This window comes from Carassius carassius, chromosome 9 (genome assembly GCF_963082965.1).
Source record: "Carassius carassius chromosome 9, fCarCar2.1, whole genome shotgun sequence".
NCBI classification, from domain to species: Eukaryota; Metazoa; Chordata; class Actinopteri; order Cypriniformes; family Cyprinidae; genus Carassius; species Carassius carassius.
The window spans coordinates 17893911-17917304 of NC_081763.1; the positions used below are offsets into that span (position 1 = coordinate 17893911).

Consider the following 23394-nt stretch of genomic DNA (forward strand, 5'->3'; position numbering starts at 1 on the left):
TGTACTACATAAAATCACCCGACAGAGGTAGATTTCTGTGTCACTTGGTAGAATGATAATTGAAAATGATATCCAGCATAATATGAATTCTGGTTTGTGTTGATTAAGGGGTGATTGAGTTGTAGTGAGGGGGCTGTAGGGGTCAAAAAAGGTTGGGAAACACTGCACTAGCTTTTTCCCCCATTCTTCCATCCTCCCATTTCACACATCTTACCCATCTCTTCCAGTTCTGATGTCATGGATTTGGAGCGCAGAGCGATAGCTGGTGTGTTCAGCCTTTTACTCTGCTGTGGGACTGTGTGGAGAAAGAGAGAGAGAGAGAGAGAGAGAGAGAGAGAGAGAGAGAGAGTCACTGGTGTCATGATCACATTGTGATGCTTCACTGTTGTCTCTGCTGTGTGAATTTGTATCTCTTACTTTTCTTTCTGACCCCTTCCTCCATATCAGGGTTTCGGGTAACCATGACAACCTTGACCATGAGGCTGTTGCCGCCTTGTCTGATCATATTGACCACCTGCCTGTGTCCCACCTTAACCACATTCTGACCATTAACCTGGAAAAGAGAAAGAAACAATATACAGAAAGAGACCGAAAGGGAAAGAGAGATATTGAGTAATGAGGGCAATTCTTGAGAGACTTCAAGTAATTATAAAAAGGGAAGGACAGAATATAAGTTCCATCATGCAGTTCTACAGACACCTCGATAAGGAAGTCTCCCATTCGCAGACCAGCTCTCCAAGCCACGCCTCCCTCGTCGACAGACTCAAGGTACTGCAGTGCTGGAAAGGCTGGGGTGGGAGTGAACTCTTCTATAGGGGTCTGAGCTACAAAGAGAGGACATTTATATAATCAGTGTAGCGTGCATGTACAGAATGTTCTATTGAAGTTTACAATACATGGACAATTATGAGATAACACAAGAAAAAGAAAGGATGAACAGTGATAAAAGATTAGTGATAAAAGACAAATCTTCTCATTTTGGAATGGATCCGTATAAATATGCGTGTAAGAGATAAAGAGTGAATGTGTGTGAATTATTCACTGAATTTCAGGGCGATCGATTTATTAAAACCATTTTTGTCAGTAGTTTTTGGGGCACAGTCATTTTGGGGTAATGTCACACAACTTTAGTCATCAGCTTTAATCACATTAAATATGTTTTAAACAAAATCAGAAGTTATATTTGATATATTTGAGATGATCCTGTTAATTTTAAAATTTTACATCTGCGATCTAACTTTGATGCTAATTAAAATGCTGAAACATATATTTATGTGTAAAAAAGAATATATTGTGCCCTGCTCTTACCCTTGGCTCCTCTCAGCACAAAGCCAAAACCTTCATTGTCTTTTTTTTGCAGGAGGACTGTCTTCTCCTTGATTATGTAGTCACTGAAGGAAGGAAAGAAAGAATAGAGAGATTAAGGGATAAAAAAGGCAGATAAAAGAGGACAGAAGATGTTGTAAATATCTCCACTGCATCAGGAAAACTCTTAAATCCTGAACAAGCTATTGAGTGAAGGGGGTGGGGTGGGTCAGAGGCCAGATAAAAGTGGAGTACAGTGTATGAATGCATACATTAGCACAACCTGTACTGACTCTTTAAAGGTGAAGTGTGCCATTTTTCCAGTGCTAAAATTATTCTATGCCAGTTTCCTGTGCTTTTTAACAGTAGGGAGGCACAGATATATATGCTTTTTATACATATATATATATGTAATATATGTAATTATATATATATAAATAAAACTATATACTCTATTTTGTGTGTGTGTCTGCAACGTTGCTTCTAAAAGCTGATTTTTACAGTTAATACAAATACACACCGAATTTACCTACCTAAAAAAAATCAACAAATCTCAGTACAAAATGTTTACAATATTTCCAATAGGGCTTGGGCGTCGTGACATCATTACTTGGCATGGCCGCCGTGTTGATGGCCTCCTTTACTGCTACTCGGACTACTGCGCAGTGTTTAGACGTACTCCCTCTCATCCGTGTGTCTTAATTTGATTAATTAAAAATCTATTTCAACCATGGTAAACCGTTGCTGTATTGTGGGGTGTAACAGCGTAACATATAATCGCCATGGGGAAAATAAAATGAGAATGGATTAACTTTCCACCGCTTTCCTTTTGGAGACCATAACATCTGAATATTCATTTATATAGCTTAAGTCAACATTGAAAATAAGGGAAATTTCCCGGGTTACTCATCCAAAATACGGGAAATTTCAACATTCATCTTTCTGTTGCTCTCCCTCTGCTGACATAAAAAATTCGTACTACAAGACTGAGTTGTGAAGCTAGGTCTGACATGACTGCTTACAGATTGGCGTGAAATCGTGCTCTCACAACAACCACGCTATCTTAAATAGCCCAACATCACGCTACATCATGCTTTCAAGTAAGCAAAACGATGCTTTGAAAACATCTATTTGCTGGAATGGCAAGGAGTAGCAACAGGACAACAGCACAGAGACTTGACAGGTCTGATGGAGGGGCTAACGGGATATTTTACAGGAAAATACTAAAACGGGAAGACAGCGGGAAAAGAGCCCAAATACGTGAGAACCACGGAAAAAATGGGAGGGTTGACAGCTACTAACTACACTTTTGAAACACAGTTAAAAGTCCATGTGTGAATGGTTTTTAGCATTAACAGTTACTAAACTAGCAGCTAGGTAGAGCGCAGCTTACCTTTGTCTGGATTACTGTATAGTGTTTGCCGGTTCTATGATCTGCAGCTCCTGAACCCATCCATTTGTGAACTGTACATGAGACTCCAATGACTTATAGCTTCGGAACTATTCTGAAGTATAGGCGCTCAAAAAACAAAAAAAAGTAGCCGAAGATATCTGTAATGCAAATGTGCGGCAGCAAGTTGTCGTCGGTACTCCACTATTTGTTGGGAATTTCATATGGCTCCAAACCGTTAATAGTGCCGATTTTGTCCACATACTGGTCTCTGGCATCCCTATTTAGCGTATCCCTATAAATCCCACAACCTTTTTGCGATTTTAACATCTTTTTTCTTTCTCCCAACTCTGCTTCTTCTCGTTCAACTTGCTGTATGTTTACATTTGCGATGCTATCAACATGGCTGCCATGTCCTAGAATGCAACGCAGCGCCCAAGCCCTATTGTAAACTGGGAAGACAGTAACCAGGGCAGCGAGGGCCAGCAACCCAAACTGCAGCTTCCGTGAGGATGCACCCATAAACAAGCTACGAAAACCCCTAATGAACCATACCCCCAGGGGTGCCCGAGAGGGGGGGGGGTGAGCACCCCAACAGGACGGACACACAGGCAATGACCAATGCTAATGGAGAAATGACAATGAGTGCAGTTTGCGTATGTGGCAAAGTCTGTAAGAACCGACATGGCCTGAAGATCCAGCAGGCAAAAATGAAATGTTTGACGGGGAAGCAGGAGGTGCAACGCACAGATACAGTACCTAGTGAGACGCAGGATGAGCTCGGCCTGGAGTCACCCCACAGTGTCCAGAACCTCCACGCCCCACAAGCTCCACCCCAGTTCAGACATTCCGAACAACGCTGGGTCAAGTGGCCTGCTGCCAACAAGGAAAGAGAGTCGCTCCAGTTCTATGAAGACCTGGACCAAGTCCTTGAAGCTACTGCAAGGGGGGATACAGACCAGAAACTGCAGACTCTGTCAACAATGATCATCAGCATCGGAGCTGAAAGGTTCGGCATTAAGGAACGACAGCTGACCAGAGGGGTGGCAGAGCCAAACCAGCGGGAAGTGAAGATCAGCCAGCTAAAGAGTGAGCTTAGACTGCTCGGACGGCAGTTCAAGAAGGCAAGGTTGGAGGAAAAGGCTGGTCTGGCAGGACTCTGCCACACACTGAGGAAAAGACTAACCACCCTCCGGCAAGCAGAGTGGCATAGGAGGAGGGGCAAGGACAGAGCCAGGAAACGTGTTGCCTTCATTTCTAACCCGTTTGGATTTACGAAGAAGATTCTCGGGCAGAAAAGAAGTGACCATCTTGCGTGCACTGAAGATATTAACAAATATCTCAGCACCACCTACAGTGATAGCGCAAGAGACAAAGAGCTCGGACCATGCAAAACGTTGAGAACTCAAGCACCATCGAGCAGTTCAGAGTCATCTCGCTTCACAGTGTTGAGGGAAACATTTTCATTGGTATTCTTGCCCGTCGCCTGACAGAATTCCTTCTGAGGAACTCGTACATTGACACCTCTGTGCAGAAGGGCGGAGTCCCAAAGATGCCAGGATGCATTGAGCATACAGGAGTTGTCACCCAGCTGTTACGTGAGGGACGTGAAGGCAAAGGGGATCTGGCAGTCCTCTGGCTCGATCTCACTAATGCCTATGGGTCAATCCCACATAGGCTGGTAGAAACCTCACTTGACTGTCATCACGTTCCAGACAAGATCAAGAACCTCATACTGGATTATTATAATTCTTTCAGTTTGAGAGTCACATCTGGAGAGGAAACATCAGCATTTCATCGGCTTGAGAAGGGTATTATCACTGGATGTATCATCTTCTCGATATTGTTTGCCTTGGTGATTAATATGCTGGTAAAGTCAGCAGAGGTGCAGTGCAGAGGCCCACTCACCAAGTCAGGTATACGGCAACCCCTCATCAGAGCATTCATGGATGATTTGACAGTGACAACAACATCGGTCCCGGGGTGCAGATGGATCCTCCGAGGGCTAAAGCATCTCATCAACTGGGCTCGGATGGAATTTAAGCCAGCCAAGTCCAGGTCCCTGGTGGTGAAGAAAGGGAAGGTAACAGACCAGTTCCGCTTCTCGCTTGGAGGGCATGCTGATACCATCTGTTGGAGAAAAGCCAGTCAAGAGTCTGGGCAAGATCTACAACTGCACCCTGAAAGATACTGCATCACTCCAGACAACCACTAAACGTCAGGTCTGCCAGGTAAATATACCAGCAAGGCATCCTGCCCCAACTGTTTCGGCCACTGCTGGTCTATGACGTGCCAATAACCACCGTTGAATGCTTCGAGAGTAAAGTTAGTTGTTCCCTGCGGAAGTGCTTAGGATTACCACGAAGCCTCAGTTATATGGCCTTGTATGGGAGGAATAACAAACTAAAACTGCCTTTCAGCAGTCTGAAGGAAGAGTTTATGGTAACCCGATCAAGAGAGGTGCTACTGTACAGAGACTCCAGTGACAACAGGGTCTCTTTGGCAGGCATAAATGGTCAGAACCGGCAGGAAGAGGAAGGCCCAAGAGGCAGTAGACCAGACTGAGTCACGACTGCAACACAGTGAGCTGGTGGGGGCAGTGGATGGGCAGGACTTGGAAGCAATCCAAGACCTCGCTTTAAAAAGGCACAGGGAAAGGAAAGGCGACAGCTGATCCAAGATGAGGTCTGAGCTGGGGTGGAAGAAGCCCATAGCAGTAGGTCAGTAGCGATGCGGCAGCAGGGGGCATGGACCCGATGGGAGCAGGTGGCAGACCGGAAGATATCATGGACATAATTGTGGAAGTCTGAGCCACATCGGATCAAATTCCTGGTTCAGTCTGTATATGTCCTCCCCAGTCCTTCCAATCTCTTCCGCTGGGGCCTGGCAGATACACCATTGTGCCCACTTTGCCAGAGTGGAGGTTCCCTGGAGCCATCTTGAGCTGCTGCCGAAAAGCACTGGGAGATGGGCGCTACCGTTGGCGCCACGACCAAGTGCTGAGATCATCAGTTCTGGGATCGTCTGCAGTAGACACCAGCAACCAGCAAGACAAAACATTGCCTTTGTTTAAGCCGGGGAGAAGCCACATCAGTGCCTGAAGCAACCAGGGGGGCTGCTCTCAACAGCAAAGGACTGGCAGCTGAAGGTCGACCTAGGGAGACAGCTCAAATTCCCAGAAAACATTGCAGTGACCACGTTCAGGCCAGACATTGTCCTAGTGTCAGAAATAACAAGGCAAGTGGTCCTGCTGGAGTTGAACGTTCCCTGGGAAGACCGGATGGAGGAGGCTTTTGAGAGGAAGAGGGCCAAGTAAGAGGTGCTGGCAGGCGAATGCCGAAGCAGGGGGTGGAGGACCCGATGCAATCCCATCGAGGTCGGGTGTAGAGTATTCATCGGCCAGTCACTCATCAGGTCCCTCAAGATGCTTGGAGTGAAGGGACTACACATCAGGAAAGCCATCAAGATCATCACGGATGCCACCGAAAGGCATCAAGGTGGCTGAGGATCAAGCGGGGTGATCTGTGGATCACACAAGCTACTCAGACACAAGATCAACCCTGGCTGGGTCCCCTAGTCGAGGGTGTATGATGTTGTGAGACCCGAAACACCCAATGAAACATCACTGATGATGTGTCTGAGTTGCACCAGAGGTGTATTTCAAGAACCAAATAGCAATGCACAAGACGAAAACATACAACTTTGTTTTCAGATTAAAAAATATTTTTTCCTGTAATTTTCCAAAATAAAAAAATGCAGAGATATGTGTAATAAAAATAAATACAAAGTAACATTTAAATGTATGTCCTCTCTCACTAATATAATCTACACTACTAATCAAAAGCTTGGGGTCTGAAAGATGTTTCAAAGAAATTAACACTTTACAACACCAATACATAACATTTTTACAAAAGATTTCCATTTCTAATAAATGGTGTTCTTTTGAAATTTCTATTAATTAAAAACTTTTGAACAAGTAAAAAATGTATCACGGTTTCCACAAAACACATTAACATAACTATTTATAACATAGCACAAGTGTTTTCAACATTGATAATAATAAGAAATGTTTCTCAAGCACCATATCAGCATATTAGAATGATTTCTGAAGGATCTTGTGACACTGAAGACTGGAGTAATGATGCTGAAAATACAGCATTGCTATCATAAATTTATCAAATTATATTTTCAAATCTATTACAATAGAACACTGCTATTTAAGTTCAATATTCAATATTAAACTAAAAAATTATAATCATCTTTCACAATATGACATTTTTTTTTACTGTATTTGCCATCCAATAAATGCTCCCTTCGTGAGCATAAAAGGTTTCTTTAAAAAAATATATATAATAATAATTATAAATCTAACCGACCCAAACTGAATGGTAGTGTAGGTTTAATACATATATCATATAAGTAAGCCATTTGCTGGTTGCTGTACACTTCCTGTTCCTGTAATACTAAAAACCATTCACAGTGGAGCCCATCTGACTGACACCAAAGCTTTGTTTACAATACTCTGGCATCCACGATCTTTCGTCAACAAGTTCACTACAGTTCAGAACACAGTATCCCCATCCTTTAGCTCTGTGTTGAGGAGACTTAACCAACTGTATCCTTTCACTGCCCAAGGACCAGAAGGAAGAGACTAGGGGTATGGTCCAAGTCACAACATTGTGCCAAACTTGAATGTAGATCTAGTGTCACACAGTAGGAAAATTCCATCCACTGCAGTAACACAATCATCTTGTCCTTTAGTTAGGAAACAGAGACTGCAGATCTTCTATTTGATGTTTGTATGTGCAATGGGCACTGTTAGTGAGATGTTGGCGGTTGCCTGAGCAACGGCCAGAACTGGATATAGGAACTAGCCAGAACAATACGTAGACATGCACAGTGAGTGATACAGTACACACACTTGGCAGCCTTATTGAACAAAATTAGTCATTCAGCATTCCAATGTTCACCTTAAAGGGATCTCAGTAAAGCACCCAAGCATAATGTTTTCAAAATCAAACCAGTTTAAACTGGGCCAAGTACATAACTGGCCACAGAAAGAATATTAAATAAAATAAATAAATAACAAAAGCCTGGTTATGTCTGAGGATCACGTCTATATTTAGGCAAAGAACTGTTTGCTTGGAATAGGAAAAGGTGGAGCAATGCAATTTCAATGCAACTTTCAGAGGCTTGCAGAGATACTGAACATTTGACACAGAATCCACAGAATTGTGAGGTCTATAGATCAATCCTTGTGCATACAAAAATTTCACTGGTTAATTATAATTAATGCCAAAAGGAATGTTTGGAAATCTAAACTGATATTTCCTACTGACACACTACAGCAAAAGATAGAAAGAACTGACTTAAAAGCATTATTTATTTATTTATTTAGTTAGTTAGTTAGTTAGTTAGTTAGTTAGTTATGCTGGTGAAAATACTAATGGCCTAATGCTTTTTCACAGTAGTATATATTGTAGTATTAATAGTTTAATTAGTGTGATGTGTTAACTTCAAAACTGATACACTGTCAAACTTCAAAATTGGAAGATAAAACAAAAATCATACACTAGACAGTTAAGTATATAGTATAAGAGCACTGTGTATACGTAGTATGTCACTTGTACACAACTCATGTTTATGCTTCTTAATGAGTGTATACGGGACTCCAGAATGATTCATGAGCAGTTGAAATGATTTACAGTTCCTTCAGTCATTATATCAATCACTGTCATTCAGTCACTGCTCTGATATATTTGTGAATGTCTGAAGTCAGTAGTCAGTTATGCTGATACTTATATGGTATAGGTTTCAGTGAGTTAGATGAGTCAGTTACTGTGTTAGTGAGTCAGTGAGGTTGTTTGTCCAACAGGGTTTCTGCCAGTCCATGAGTCATATGGCCAGTGATTTCATGAATCATGTGCAGCAGCTCTGATAAACACCATCAGAAACACTGCCTTTATGCTATAAAGCTCCAAACCCAAACGCTGCAGGTGTGCATGTACAGCCCAAAGCCATGTGTCTTATTTCAGCCAGGATTAAGTGCTTTGGGGTATCTTAATGTGTTAGTGGCATAAGGGCAGGGTTTGACTCTAAGGTCAGTGTAAGAGGGATTCAGGCACGTGTTGTGTTTGTGATGTTATTTGCTGTACAAGTGCAAGTTGCAGTTGTGGAAGTGGAAAACAACCAAGCAAGCACATACTAACTAACAACCAAGTCCGCATATATTAGTAAGTGCATTGAACGTGTGAGTGTATTAAACTATAACACTCTCTTACCATGCCCTTGGCTCCCCTTGGGTTGAAAACCATGAAAATTGAGAGCTTGAACTATGGTGTAGGATTTCAGGTATGGCACTTTAAAATATTAATATTGCAAGTTCTACATTCACAATGCAAGAAATTGCATATATTTATTTGCTATAGGAGAGCAAATTAAACCACAGAAATAAACAAAGTTAAATAAATTGTTAAATTATATTTAGGCTTAGTGAGTCTTAGTGTTGGGAGATGAGATTGAAAAAAAAAATGAGATTAAAAAAAAAATAATAATCTGTATTTTTTGGTTGAATTGTGACATATATATCTCAGTATTTTCTACATTTTGATATCTGGATGAAAAAAAAAATCTGTATTAATTTGATTTTTTTAATTTTATTTTACATCCTGCCCAATCTTGTCCATTGAAACAATGTTCATATTAAAAGCCATTAAAACAAATAGGCTATAGTGAATGTAACCATGTAGGCTATGCTATATAATAGCCTTTATGCATACAAAGGGTTAACATCACATTACATTATAACATTGCAACATTACAATCTAAAATGGAAAATGGAAATATTTGCATTACTTTCAAACATTTGAAGATGGAGAATATACCTGTGAAATTTAAGTTTTGCACTGAGGAAAACAGCACATCTCAAATGCATTAAACAGTGCACGTAGCCTATCTGACATCAGCCCGTAAGTTATGTGTCAGAGCATCTGACGGGGCAAACCACTTTAATCTGTATGTGTTAATTATGTTACGAGTTATTTTAAAGCCCTTAATATAAAGTATGTCTCATGTTTAGAACAAACAGTTTTATGCACTTTCCGCACAACAATATCTTTTTAGTCAAAGTAGCATATGGATGTCATGTCATAAATATTTTTATTATGACTGAATTGCTATTTAACATGATAACAATTTAATAAAAACATTGTAAGTTACTACTAGTTATTAATGTGACTAATACTTACATGCAGTTAAGTTATCGAAAATGAGCAAAGAACATTTACATCAAAGAGCATCATTGACTTCAGTCTAGCATGAGTTTATACACTTTAAAAAAACACTGTTGTTATAATAATTGAAGCTATCTACACTCTATGATGAATAAATCTATTATAATTACAACGTAGCCTACATCTGCACTTTGTAGTTTATAATGAGAGAATTCACTAGACTAGAGAGCAAAATTCAGTCAGCGAGCGAGCACACTCGACATCAAAACTATGGTGTTTCAGCGATGACTTATCTGAATGCCTCTGATTGGCCATTGCATTCATAAGCTCAACAGAATCATGTGTGATTGGTTATAATGTGCAACACTGTAAAAAAAAGTTTAAAGAAATATGATGGAACAAATGAGCCCTAATATTAATTAGACATAAAAATACTAGCCTGATAATAATATTAATAATAATACATTTACAACCCGAATTCCGGAAAAGGTGGGACGTTTTTTAAATTTTAATAAAATGAAAACTAAAAGACTTTCAAATCACATGAGCCAATATTTTATTCACAATAGAACATAGCAAATGTTTAAACTGAGAAAGTTTACAATTTTATGCACAAAATGAGCTCATTTCAATTTTGATTTCTGCTACAGGTCTCAAAATAGTTGGGACGGGGCATGTTTACCATGGTGTAGCATCTCCTTTTCTTTTCAAAACAGTTTGAAGACGTCTGGGCATTGAGGCTATGAGTTGCTGGAGTTTTGCTGTTGGAATTTGGTCCCATTCTTGCCTTATATAGATTTCCAGCTGCTGAAGAGTTCGTGGTCGTCTTTGACGTATTTTTCGTTTAATGATGCGCCAAATGTTCTCTATAGGTGAAAGATCTGGACTGCAGGCAGGCCAGGTTAGCACCCGGACTCTTCTACGACGAAGCCATGCTGTTGTTATAGCTGCAGTATGTGGTTTTGCATTGTCCTGCTGAAATAAACAAGGCCTTCCCTGAAATAGACGTTGTTTGGAGGGAAGCATATGTTGCTCTAAAACCTTTATATACCTTTCAGCATTCACAGAGCCTTCCAAAACATGCAAGCTGCCCATACCGTATGCACTTATGCACCCCCATACCATCAGAGATGCTGGCTTTTGAACTGAATGCTGATAACATGCTGGCAGGTCTCCCTCCTCTTTAGCCAGGAGGAGACGGCGTCCCTGATTTCCAACAAGAATGTCAAATTTGGACTCGTCTGACCATAAAACACTATTCCGCTTTGAAATAGTCCATTTTAAATGAGCCTTGGCCCACAGGACACGACGGCGCTTCTGGACCATGTTCACATATGGCTTCCTTTTTGCATGATAGAGCTTTAGTTGGCATCTGCTGATGGCACGGTGGATTGTGTTTACCGACAGTGGTTTCTGAAAGTATTCCTGGGCCCATTTAGTAATGTCATTGACACAATCATGCCGATGAGTGATGCAGTGTCGTCTGAGAGCCCGAAGACCACGGGCATCCAATAAAGGTCTCCGGCCTTGTCCCTTACGCACAGAGATTTCTCCAGTTTCTCTGAATCTTTTGATGATGATATGCACTGTAGATGATGAGATTTGCAAAGCCTTTGCAATTTGACGTTGAGGAACATTGTTTTTAAAGTTTTCCACAATTTTTTTACGCAGTCTTTCACAGATTGGAGAGCCTCTGCCCATCTTTACTTCTGAGAGACTCTGCTTCTCTAAGACAAAGCTTTTATAGCTAATGATGTTACAGACCTGATATCAATTAACTTAATTAATCACTAGATGTTCTCCCAGCTGAATCTTTTCAAAACTGCTTGCTTTTTTAGCCATTTGTTGCCCCCGTGCCAACTTTTTTGAGACCTGTAGCAGGCATTAAATTTTAAATGAGCTAATTAAGTGGATAAAAGTGTAAAATTTCTCAGTTTAAACATTTGCTACGTTATCTATGTTCTATTGTGAATAAAATATTGGCTCATGTGATTTGAAATTCCTTTAGTTTTCATTTTATTAAAATTTAAAAAACGTCCCAACTTTTCCGGAATTCGGGTTGTAATTTTACATACATAATACATACAATTTAGCTCTCTGATATCGTCAAATGCATCAGCCATAAGTGATCTATCATCAATACACAGTACTATCTCTTGGCAAGTGAGCCTGCAAACATCGGTATTAAGTACACAGTAAAGGAAGTACCTTTTTTTGTTAAGTTGTGTTGAAACTGCTCATTTTGCAACATGGCTGGTAAGATATTTTATAAAAAAAAAAAAAAAAAAAAGACACAACTGGCCCCAGCATGAACACTACAGGTGCATCTCAATAAATTAGAAAGTTGATGAAAAGTTAATTTATTTCAGTAATTCAACTCAAATTGTGAAACTTGTGTATTAAATAAATTCAGTGCACACAGACTGAAGTATTTTAAGTCTTTGATTATTTTAATTGTGATGATTTTAGCTCACATTTAACAAAACCCACCACTCTCAACAAATTATAATATGGTGACATGCCAATCAGTTAATCAACTCAAAACACCTGCAAAGGTTTCCTGAGCCTTCAAAATGGTCTCTCAGTTTGGTTCACTAGTCTACACAATCATGGGGAAGACTGATGATCTGACAGTTGTCCAGAAGACAATCATTGACACCCTTCACAAGGAGGGTAACCACAAAAATTAATTGCCAAAGAAGCTGGCTGTTCACAGAGTGCTGTATCTAAGCATGTTAACAGAAAGTTGAGTGGAAGGAAAAAGTGTGGAAGAAAAAGATGCACAACCAACCGAGAAAAACGCAGCTTTATGAGGATTGTCAAGCAAAATCGATTCAAGAATTTGAGTGAACTTCACAAGGAATGGACTGAGGCTGGGTTCAAGGCATACAGACATGTCAAGGAATTTGGCTACAGTTGTCGTATTCCTCTTGTTAAGCCACTCCTGAACCACAGACAATGTCAGAGGCGTCTTACCTGGGCTAAGGAGAAGAAGAACTGGACTGTTGCTCAGTGGTCCAAAGTCCTCTTTTCAGATGAGAGCAAGTTGTGTATTTCATTTGAAAACCAAGGTCCTAGAGTCTGGAGGAAAGGTGGAGAAGCTCATAGCTCAAATTGCTTGAAGTCCAGTGTTAAGTTTCCACAGTCTGTGACGATTTGGGGTGCAATGTCATTTGCTGGTGTTGGTCCATTGTGTTTTTTGAAAACCAAAGTCACTGCACCCATTTACCAAGAAATCTTGGAGCATTTCATGCTTCCTTGTGCTGAGCAGCTTTTTGAAGATGTTGATTTAATTTTCCAGCAGGATTTGGCACCTGCTCACACTGCCAAAAGCACCAAAAGTTGGTTAAATGACCATGGTGTTGGTGTGCTTGAATGGCCAGCAAATTCACCAGACCTGAACCCCAGAGACAATCTATGGGATATTGTCAAGAGGAAGATGAGAAACAAGAGACCAAAAAATGCAGATGAACTGAAGGCCACTGTCAAAGAAACCTGGGCTTCCATACCACCTCAGCAGTGCCACAAACTGATCAGCTCCATGCCACGCTGAATTGAGGCAATAATTAAAGCAAGAGGAACCCCTACCAAGTATTGAGTACATGTACAATAAGTTAACATACTTTCCAGAAGGCCAACAATTCACTATTAATATATATATATATATATATATATATATATATATATATATATATATATATATATATATAATATGATGCACCCCATCACTCTCCTTCTTGGTCAAATAGCCCTTGATGCCTTCAGTGTGACTCTACAATTTTCATAGTCATGAAAATAAAGAAAACTCTTTGAATGGTCTGTACTGTATATATATATATATATATATATATATATATATATATATATATATATATATATATATATATATATGCAATATCTATCTCTATGGGCTATGCTGAAAAAGTAAAAGTGTCACTTTGAAGCCATATTATCTGTGTTGCAAGTTTGTTTGCACTCTAAGTCTATGTGAGTGCTTGTGTGCATGTCCAGTGCAAGTGAGATATTGTTTCAACTGTACCATACTGTACCCACATGCTGATAGTCACACTGTACACAGGCTCAGCCCTCAACCCACTCCATCTGTTCATTTCTCTCTCTCTTTTTCCTCTCTCTTTCTTTGAATGCTTACAAACTCTAGTCTCCATCTAAAAGCCAAATATAAAAGCTTTTATTTGAACCTCTTAAAGAACAGGAACCCAAGGCCAGGGGGTCCCTCATATATCCCTGTGAACTCTGTCAATAACTCCTCTGTGTGTCACCTCCTACCCTGCTTTCTATCTTGGTCCTATCTTCTCTCCAACAGTCCGTCCGAACTCCTCCTCACATATCTTCCATCGCGCCTGCACAGAGGGATGCCAACGGTGGCCATTCTCCATTTCACCCACTCATCCCTGCCCAGATCGAAAACAAGCCAGGACTGAATTGAAGTGCAGAAAGTGATGGTCTCCTTTCAAGTTGGCACTCCCTTTTTAAAGTTACAGACATTTCACACACCCCTGAACCTCTCTGCCACACATATCTCGTCATCCCCTTTCTCTCTATCTCTCTCTCTCTGATCTTTTGGGCATTAGGTTCATCCTATGAAGTGATACAGACAGTTTATACAGTAGCTGCATCCGTAAATACCGTGCATGCAGTGAAGCCTACGCAATCTCAGTGTACATCTCAGTGTAATTCTCTTGTTGACCTGACTGCTTCTATTGTTCTCATTTGTAAGTCGCTTTGGATAAAAGCGTCTGCTAAATGATTAAATGTAAATGTACAAATATTAAGACATTACACAATCTTCAAAGTGACCAACCAACACCCAACTATATTGCAGGGACAATAACATGCCAAAGTTGTACTTGTCAAACTTGATGAGAGTTTCAGGTCTAATAACAGCCAACACATGATAACTTCACTGAACAACGCACAAAAACTCTTCTAGGTTCTAGGTCAGCACCACATCAAACAGAGCACATTCAACAATAAACGCAGCAGGGGTTACATAAAACCAGCACAAATGTCCCCTCGTGAGTGATCATTCTTCATTTCCTGAATGTACATACGGTGAGTATGATCACACACACACCCAGTAGAAGAACCCAAAAGTACCGATCCCTTTCAGTGAAGCAAACTCCTCTAAATCAGCTCTAAAGCTCAGCGCATTCTCTCTCCGTCCCACACATACATACACACGCTCACACCGGTTTAGCATTCTGTCCATCAGAGCAGAGGTGTATCTGGCTGGAGGCAGACATTGTATTCTGCGGCCGTTAACAGAGCAGAGACAGAAGCTGCGATTCACACAGACACGCACACACAAATGCATGTAGCAGTGGAGATGCGCTACGCTGGCTAATGCACGAGCGAGCACTTACTCTTCTGCACATAGACACACACACGTCCGTACGCGTGCATTGCAACACATCCCTGCCAGTCAACCCACTCCATCACTCCGGCTCGTTCCTTGCACACATGCGGCGATCTCTCTAGACCACCTCTCTTCCTCTCTACCAACCATGAGAAAAACATGAAAACAGCCAGTACCTGTAAATGAACCAGACGCTGCGATTCATAGGGCCTAGCGACGGCCAGGACGACGAGAGGGAGAGGGAGAGAGAGAGATCCTCCTCTCCACATCCTCCCATCGCCATTTCCCCCCCCTCCTCCTCCTCCTCCTCCACCTCCTCCTCCTACTGCTGCTCCTCTTCCAGCCAGATAACAGCAAGCGAGAGCCGTGCGAGGGGAGGAGAGGAGGAGAGAGAGACGGAAAGAGTGAGAACGAGGGCCTAGCTCTCCCAACCCTTTCATATTTAAGACGGAGAGAGAGAGAGAGATGGTTCACTGTGACTGCGACAGAGGAGGAGGGAGAGCTTGCAAGGCAAGGAGAAAGGGAGGGAGGGCGAGATAGATGGACAGAGAGAGAGAATGTTTGGTTGGAAGACACGGTTTAGCATGAAAGAGGAGAGAAGTGATGTAATTTGATGAAGGGAGAGAGGGAGAGAGAGAGAGGGGCTTGAGGTGACTGAGTTTGTTTGCTGATTAGCTAATGCATGCATTGAATGTAAAGGACGCTAAGAGGCCATTCACACAGGAAGCGTTTTAGCATTTTAATAAAGCTAGGAACGAATGGCAGGTGTCTTGAGGCACGTTGTTACAGCATATGAACTGTTTTAACACATCAGTCCAGCTCAAAAATGCAACAGTGCTTATGACGTGAGATGCTTAAAAAAATCAGAAAGACACACCATAACGGTCACAAGCATTCATCTAATGCCTGTTCACATAGAAAACAAACAACACATGGCTAATATGTGCATATGCACGCCTGCTGCAGTATAGGAGATCAAAATGTTGGGAAGGTGCAACTGAAATGCCAAACACCAGTTTCACACACTCTGTCTCTCTTTACTCCTCCCTCTCATGTACACATCTGCCTCTTCCTCTCTTCTTTAACAGCCATGTGAGTTGAACAGAGCGATGTTTCTATCACTGCCTCCACTAGTCACTGTTTTCCCATTCATAAAACTGACAGCAGCGTTTAAGAGGTAGAGAGAGACAGGGAACAAGTGAGAGAGTGAGAGAGCACTCTCTAGTGCTCTTGTCTGGTAGCCTTAGAGCACTACAGCTCTGAACCACCATCCGCCTGTTACATCATCAGTATCACCAGCTACTGAATGAACATTTGTTTTTTATTACTACACATTTTTCATTGCTGTTGCTGCTTGTGGTCAAACCTTATTCACAAACTTTGCATTCATTGTATACCGACTGACACATAATACAGGAGTCTGAGTGAATGTGATATCTGGATTTTATGTCATTTTGAAAATTCTGTAAATATAAATAAAATTGTCAAGACAGAAAAAGTGTGAGTTTACCAACATTAATCATTGAATAAACACTAGGATAAATATTGTTTTAGTATTAGCCATATTAAGATAAATTTGCAGTAACATACCTAAATCATAGAATGATTAGACACACATGCTAAGTTTACTCAATTAAATGGTTAGCTGCTTTTCATTATGTGCATCTAGCATTGTTTTTTCCCCCTACTGTTACAACCAAACCCCATCCCATTTTCAGCCTCCAATCCTGAGAACAACTGATGTAAACCAGTACACTACTATTCAAAAGTTTTTTTTTTTTTTAAAGAACTCTCTTATTCTTACTAAGACTGCATTTATTTGTATTAATATTACCGTAAAACAGTAATATTAAATTAATTATAAAAATTTTAAATAACTTTATGATTTTAATATTTTTATTTGCAATTTATTCCTGTGATGGCAAAACTGAATTTTCAGCATCATTACTCCAGTCTTCAGTGTCACATGATCCTTCAGAAATAATTCTAATATGTTGATTTGGTGCTTAAGAAACATTTCTTACTATTATCAATGTTAAAAACAGCAATATGTGGAAACTGTGATTTATTTGAAACATAATTTGTTAATTTTTTTAATTTTAAATGACTTTACTGTCACTTTTCCTTGCTGAATTAATTTCCTAAAAACTGACCAAAAACTTTTGAATGGTAGTGATATATTCCTAGTATACAGTATTTACAGTCTACAGTATTTTTATAGAAAAGCAAAACATACTCATCAAAAAAAAAAAAATTCACCTGTAAGCTTTTCTTTGTCCTATTAATTACCTTGTCTCTTACTTTGAAACCAGTTCTTAAATTAATTTTATGTAATTACGTTGGATAATATTTAGATAAAACATTTCTATTCAGTTGAAAGAGATGATCCTATTCCTTAGTAAAAATAAATGTCAAAATTTTATATATATTGGTTTAAACTATTTTTTAAACTTTTATTCTAATGTACTAATGGCCACCAAAATCATGGGGTCTTAAATAATACTGCAAAAAACATCCTAGTAATATGACTAAAGCTGCATTCCATAATGTATTTTAAAAGTATTAATAACAAGAGTTACTGTAAAACCTTCAAAAATGTAAGGGATATTGTCTAATTAAGAAGTTAACTTTAAAGTGCATAAAACAACACAGTGAGCATTTCTGAACAGTGTTAAGTATAACTGGTTTAAAATTAATAATTGAATAAAATAATTTCCCTAATTACATAAAATGAATTTACTGTCAAAAAGTAATTGGCGTGTTAATGAGCTCAATGTTTGTAATGGTCTGAGAGTCTCTGGATGTTAATCAGACTAATAAGCAGACCATGGGTCAGTGACATTAGCCACCATGCTCTGGGTGCCATTGGTTCATGTTTGAGTAAACACTGTCCCACAAGCAATAAGAGTGAGAGAGATTCATATAAATCTCATTAGCCATCACTAGACTGGACAGAGCTGAGCGAACGACTGTTAGTGCAGCTATCGGGAGTGTATGTGGATATTGCTCATGTCTTTGGTGTATTTTTCATCCTCCTCTAAACCTGTTGCTCTGTTCCTGTCTCTGCACCGTGGCAGATACATACACTTCCACACCCATCTGCTTCCTCCTCTGCCTTCTGTCCATCTGACCTTTGTTCCTTCCTCTTCCTCTGCTTGTCCTTCCACACCTATCACACTCTGTCCCTCTCTGACCTTATTTTTTTGTCCTCTCTTATTATCATAGTCCTACACTGACACTGCTCCTTATTTCTGCAATGACCTTGAGTACAGGCTGAAAACCACTAAAATCATGCTGCCTTTTGTCAAAGGGATAGTTTACCAAAAATTAAAATTTTGTCATGACTGACTTACGCTGTTTTTTTGTTTTTTTTTTGCAACACAAAATGTCCAAGCTGTACTTTTCCTTATAAGCACTTAGCACTTTTCCCTTACTTTCTTAGCAAGATTTTCAGTAAATCACAACTTTGAATATGAACCAGTGTTGTCTTTCACACAAATCTTATCATGCTTCAAATGACAAAAATAGTGCACACGTTGTAAACACAATAAAAATATATATTTCAAGAGCCTACAATTCTAGTTTCAGTAAATTAAATTGCAATTAATTGAATTAATAAGCTTTGAATGTTCTGAGAGGTTTAATAAAAGCTGAATGTTCTTCGGGGTTATCACTCTTTTAAACCAATGCATTTTCATGACATTTTTTGTTCATGATTTACTGAATAAATATTACATATACATCTATACTTCTATATCTTTATATATATATATATATATATATATATATATATACATACGTGTGTGTGTGTGACCCTGGACCACAAAATCTTAAGTGTCAATTTGTTGAAATCTGAATGCATAAGTTTTCCATTGATGTATAGTTTGTTAGGATCTGACAATATTTGGCAGAGATACAACTATTTGAAAATCTGGAATCTCAGGCCGCAAAAAAAAAAAAAAAAATATATATATATATATATATATATATATATTTAGAAAATCACCTTTAAAGTTGTCTAAATGAAGTACTTAGCAATGCATATTACTAACCAAAAAGATTTGATATATTTACGATAGGAAACAAAATATCTTCATGGAACATGATCTTTACTTAATATCCTAATAATTTTTGGAATAAAAGAGAAATCTATAATTTTGACCCATACAATGTATTTTTGGCTATTGCTACAAATAATTATACCCCAGCGAATAGGCTTGTTTTGTGGTCAAGGGTCACACACACACACACACACACACACACACACACACACACACACACTGAACTGCCCTACACTGAAAAATAAAAGGTATTTAACTTGTCTATTCTAAATGAACTTGTTTTATGTCCAAAATATTATTTAATATCACTGAATCAACCAAAATATATTAAACTAACTTTACTTTAAAACAAAAGAGCAGCTGGATCATTCGGCTAAACTTCTCATAGGGTTTTGGATCAAAATTATGACAGAATTATCAATTTGGGTTGACCTATCTCTTTAAAAACAAGCACACAGATGTACCTACCAGACCCCTCCCCCTCCCCGTCACCTCCCTCTCCTTTAACAATCTCTGTAAACAAAGCGGAACCTATGAATGAAGGTGGAGAGCGAGCGAGGGAATCGAAAGAGGGAAACGCAGCCATGCATCTCTCAGGAGAAACACAGTCAGGGATGAGAGAACTGAGAAGAGAAAGACATGGACAAGAAGAGGACGAGAGCTAAAGCGGAGAGAGAAAAAAAAGAACTCACATCATCTCTGTCAAAGCCTCTTTCGTTGGATGTCGATGTTGGCCTTGCTGCCCTCCCCCTCCGTCTCCCTCTGCCTCCTTCGCTCTCTACGGCATTGCTGGATCCACAATCTACTGCCTTATTCTACCACTTTCTACAACTCTCACACTCTTTCTGTCCTCCAGCATGGTAGACTACACCACACCGCTGTTCATTCAGAGCATGTGTGTGATGAAGAGAGAGAGAGAGAGAGAGAGAGAGAGAGAGAGGAGGGGAGAAAGAGCCAGAGCCAGAACGAGCAGAGGAGAGGGAGAATCAGCAGGATATAGGGGGTAAGGAAGTGTGGATAGTGGCAGAAGGCATATTTGTGCCTGTACAGTACAGTATGTATTTGTACACGTGTTCCCATATCTGTATCGATGCCAGAGAACTTGCTGACATGTTTTCAGTGTAAGACTGCACAGCCGTGTTTGTGAGGACTCGTTCTGTGAACTTCTACCTGAAATTATACTGTACATCCTTGACCCTATTACGCAGATCACTGGCCTATAAAGAGATCACGTGTGCTGGGAAGGGAAAAGGCGAGTGCTGCAGGGCGCTCAGGGACAGGGACGCTGGAATTGTGTCACAGTTGAGCTCGCACAGACCGAAGGAAGACAAGGAGTAGAGAAGGATGATGCAGAGAGAGGAAGCTGCTATTAAAAATGACTCTGCGAGGGAAGGACAATGATAGAGGAGGTGAAGCGATGCCAGAAAGGATGCAGTGATGTGTGGGGTTCTGGAAATGTGGGGCTGAGATGAGAACAGAAGAGCTGAGAGGCTGGAGAAACAATAGAGACAGCTTGATGAACAGAAAGAAAGAATGTTTTTATAGCATTTAATCTAGGCTAATATAATCTTGCAAATATATTTTTTGATTGTTATTTGGTGTTCATTCATAATACATTAAAAAGTACAAATTTATAGAGTTTAAAAATGTATTAGTGTGTGTGTATATATATATATATATATATATATATATATATATATATATATATATATATATATATATATATATATACGTGTGTGTGTGTGTGTGTGTGTGTGTGCGTCATCTATCTCTATCTATCTAGACACTAAAATGCAAAATGCATGATAAAAAAAAAGTTCAAATGCATGTTTCAAACTTGTATAAAGCCTTATGTGACAAAAAGTTTTTTTTTTCTTTGGTCATGTCAATAGTTGCAAGATGCTTCTGTATCCATTTATTCATCCATGCATTCATCCCTTTCTCACCCTCTCTCTCTTTGCCTTCCTCTTTAGTGCCCTTCATAGTCTGACCTCCAGATGGAGTCACCACAGGGGTGGGAGGGTGATGGAGAGAATATGAAAGAGCGCAGGGGGTGAGTAAAATGGGAGGAATTAAAAAAGAGAGAGGAAGCGCAAGGGAAAGTTTGAGCGGGACGAGGGGGTGCAAAGCCAAAAATAATTAGAAACTGAAAACACAGTAAAAAGTATCCATTTGTGTGATTTTAGTGTATTATATGTGTGTGAATGGGAGCAAGCGAGTGTGACCAGCAAGATTCAGATTATAAATTAAAAAATATGATTTATAATGTGTATATTTGTATGTAAATAATTTGCTAGGCTTGTATTATGTTGTCTTGCAGGCTTCTGGGATGAGATGAGTGTGAACTCTCTTCAAGACTGGGACAGAATGACATCATGAGGCAGCTTTATGTTTACTGTGAGGTGCTAATGAAAAAAGCACAGCAGTGTTAATTTAGCAGCACACGACAGACTGAGAGAGAGTGAGTCAGATTACAACATTGCCACCAAAAACAGACAACACAGTCTTGCGCAAAGTGCTTAGTTTCATGGTGCTGTCACTTAAATTCAAAGGGTCTGGGACAATATTTTAAGTTCCACCCTTCTCCCTAAGGCCTAGTGAACTTTTTAAACTTGTACTGTATTGTTAGAGGCGACAAAATAGAGATGCGTCAAACACGTTCCCCTAGTGCAGGTTCACAGAGAAAACATTCCAATATGGAAAAGCAGCATACTAAAATGCAAAAATGTGTTTTAATTGAAAATGAATGGCACCTTACCCTAACAAAAAAAAATATATATTAAAAAATATACATTAAAATATATAAATATAAAAAAATAAGTAAATAAAAAATCCTTTTCTTTTCAAATCATTAGTTAACTTATTTTTCAGTCTTAGAATAAATCTTAGATATATGTAGAAAAATATTAAGTGTTGATTGGAAAACAATTAAAACAAACAAACAAACAAAAAAAACTGAACGACTTAATCAAAAGTATAAAATTCATTATTAAATTAATTAAAATTTAATTAAAATGTATGCATTTAGCAGACGCTTTTATCCAAAGCGAGTGCATTCAGGCTATCAATTATGAAACAGATCTTAAAGGAACAGTAACATAAAGAGAAATAACCTTCTGTAATGGAAAATACATGAAGATATTTTGGCTTTTTTAAAGTGAAAAGCCATCAAAACTGTTTTTTTTCTTTTCTTTTTTTCTGCAGAACAATTAAAGTCATATAGTTTGTAACAAAATTAGAGTACATTATGACAGAATTTTCATTTTTGGTTGAACTGACCCTTTAATTTAATTACTAAACAGTAGCCTACATCTATTACAGGAACAGTTCCCTGAAGCAACCTGTTAGGACTGGGCGGTATATGGAGTTTGGACAATATATTTTTTTTAAATAAATGACATGATATGAGGCAATAACATTTATATCGATATACTTTGCTACAGTTTGATAAGAGTGCATCTGAAAAATAGAGGAGGACACAGAGTGAACTGTTCTGTGTAATCCAGTTAAGTGCATAATCCAGTTTGTCCTAAACTTGAGACATGCTTTATATTAAGGGCTTTAAAGGGGTCATATAATGCAATTTCAAGTTTTCCTGTCTCTTTGGAGTGTTACAAGCTGTTTCTGAATAGATAAGATCTCTAAAGTTGCAAAGACTAAAGTCTCAAATCCAAAGAGATATTCTTTATAAAAGTTAAGACTTGTCCACGCCCTCCTAAAACAGCTCGTTTAAACACGCCCCCTTATGTTTATGTCACAATGTGGGAAGATTTGCATAACATCATCAAAATGTTCTTGGAAAGAAAGAAGGCATAACTTTTATTCTCTCTGTTGCATCCGGTGCCATGACGTTAAGACACTGTGTTTCATTGTGAAAGCGAAAATACTTTGATTTGGCCTTCCAAAGAGGACACATCTAGAAATCAGTGGTTAAGTTGTATTTACAACACTGATCCAGAACAGTTCAACCCAAATATTCAGATGTGTGCAGCACATTTTATGGAGGACTGTTTCCTGATCCTGGGAGAG

The 23394-nt window shown here is 39.3% G+C and overlaps 1 protein-coding gene and 1 long non-coding RNA gene across 7 annotated transcripts in view; one reads left to right on the plus strand and one right to left on the minus strand.

Moving 5' to 3' along the window:
* LOC132149129 (SH3 and multiple ankyrin repeat domains protein 1-like) overlaps window positions 1–23394 on the minus strand; it is a 120867-nt gene that overhangs the window by 15136 nt on the left and 82337 nt on the right. For all 6 annotated transcript variants that reach the window (XM_059558088.1, XM_059558085.1, XM_059558087.1 and 3 more), the window contains 4 exons: window positions 1309–1391; window positions 700–824; window positions 418–553; window positions 206–295 (listed from right to left, as the gene is read on the minus strand). In XM_059558088.1, coding sequence (XP_059414071.1) covers window positions 206–295; window positions 418–553; window positions 700–824; window positions 1309–1391 — 434 coding nt within the window. The remainder of the gene's footprint in view (window positions 1–205; window positions 296–417; window positions 554–699; window positions 825–1308; window positions 1392–23394) is intronic.
* Window positions 19633–21969, plus strand: LOC132149132 (uncharacterized). Its single transcript, XR_009434999.1, has 3 exons — window positions 19633–20900; window positions 21339–21418; window positions 21686–21969. It is a non-coding gene; the product is annotated as an uncharacterized LOC132149132 (long non-coding RNA).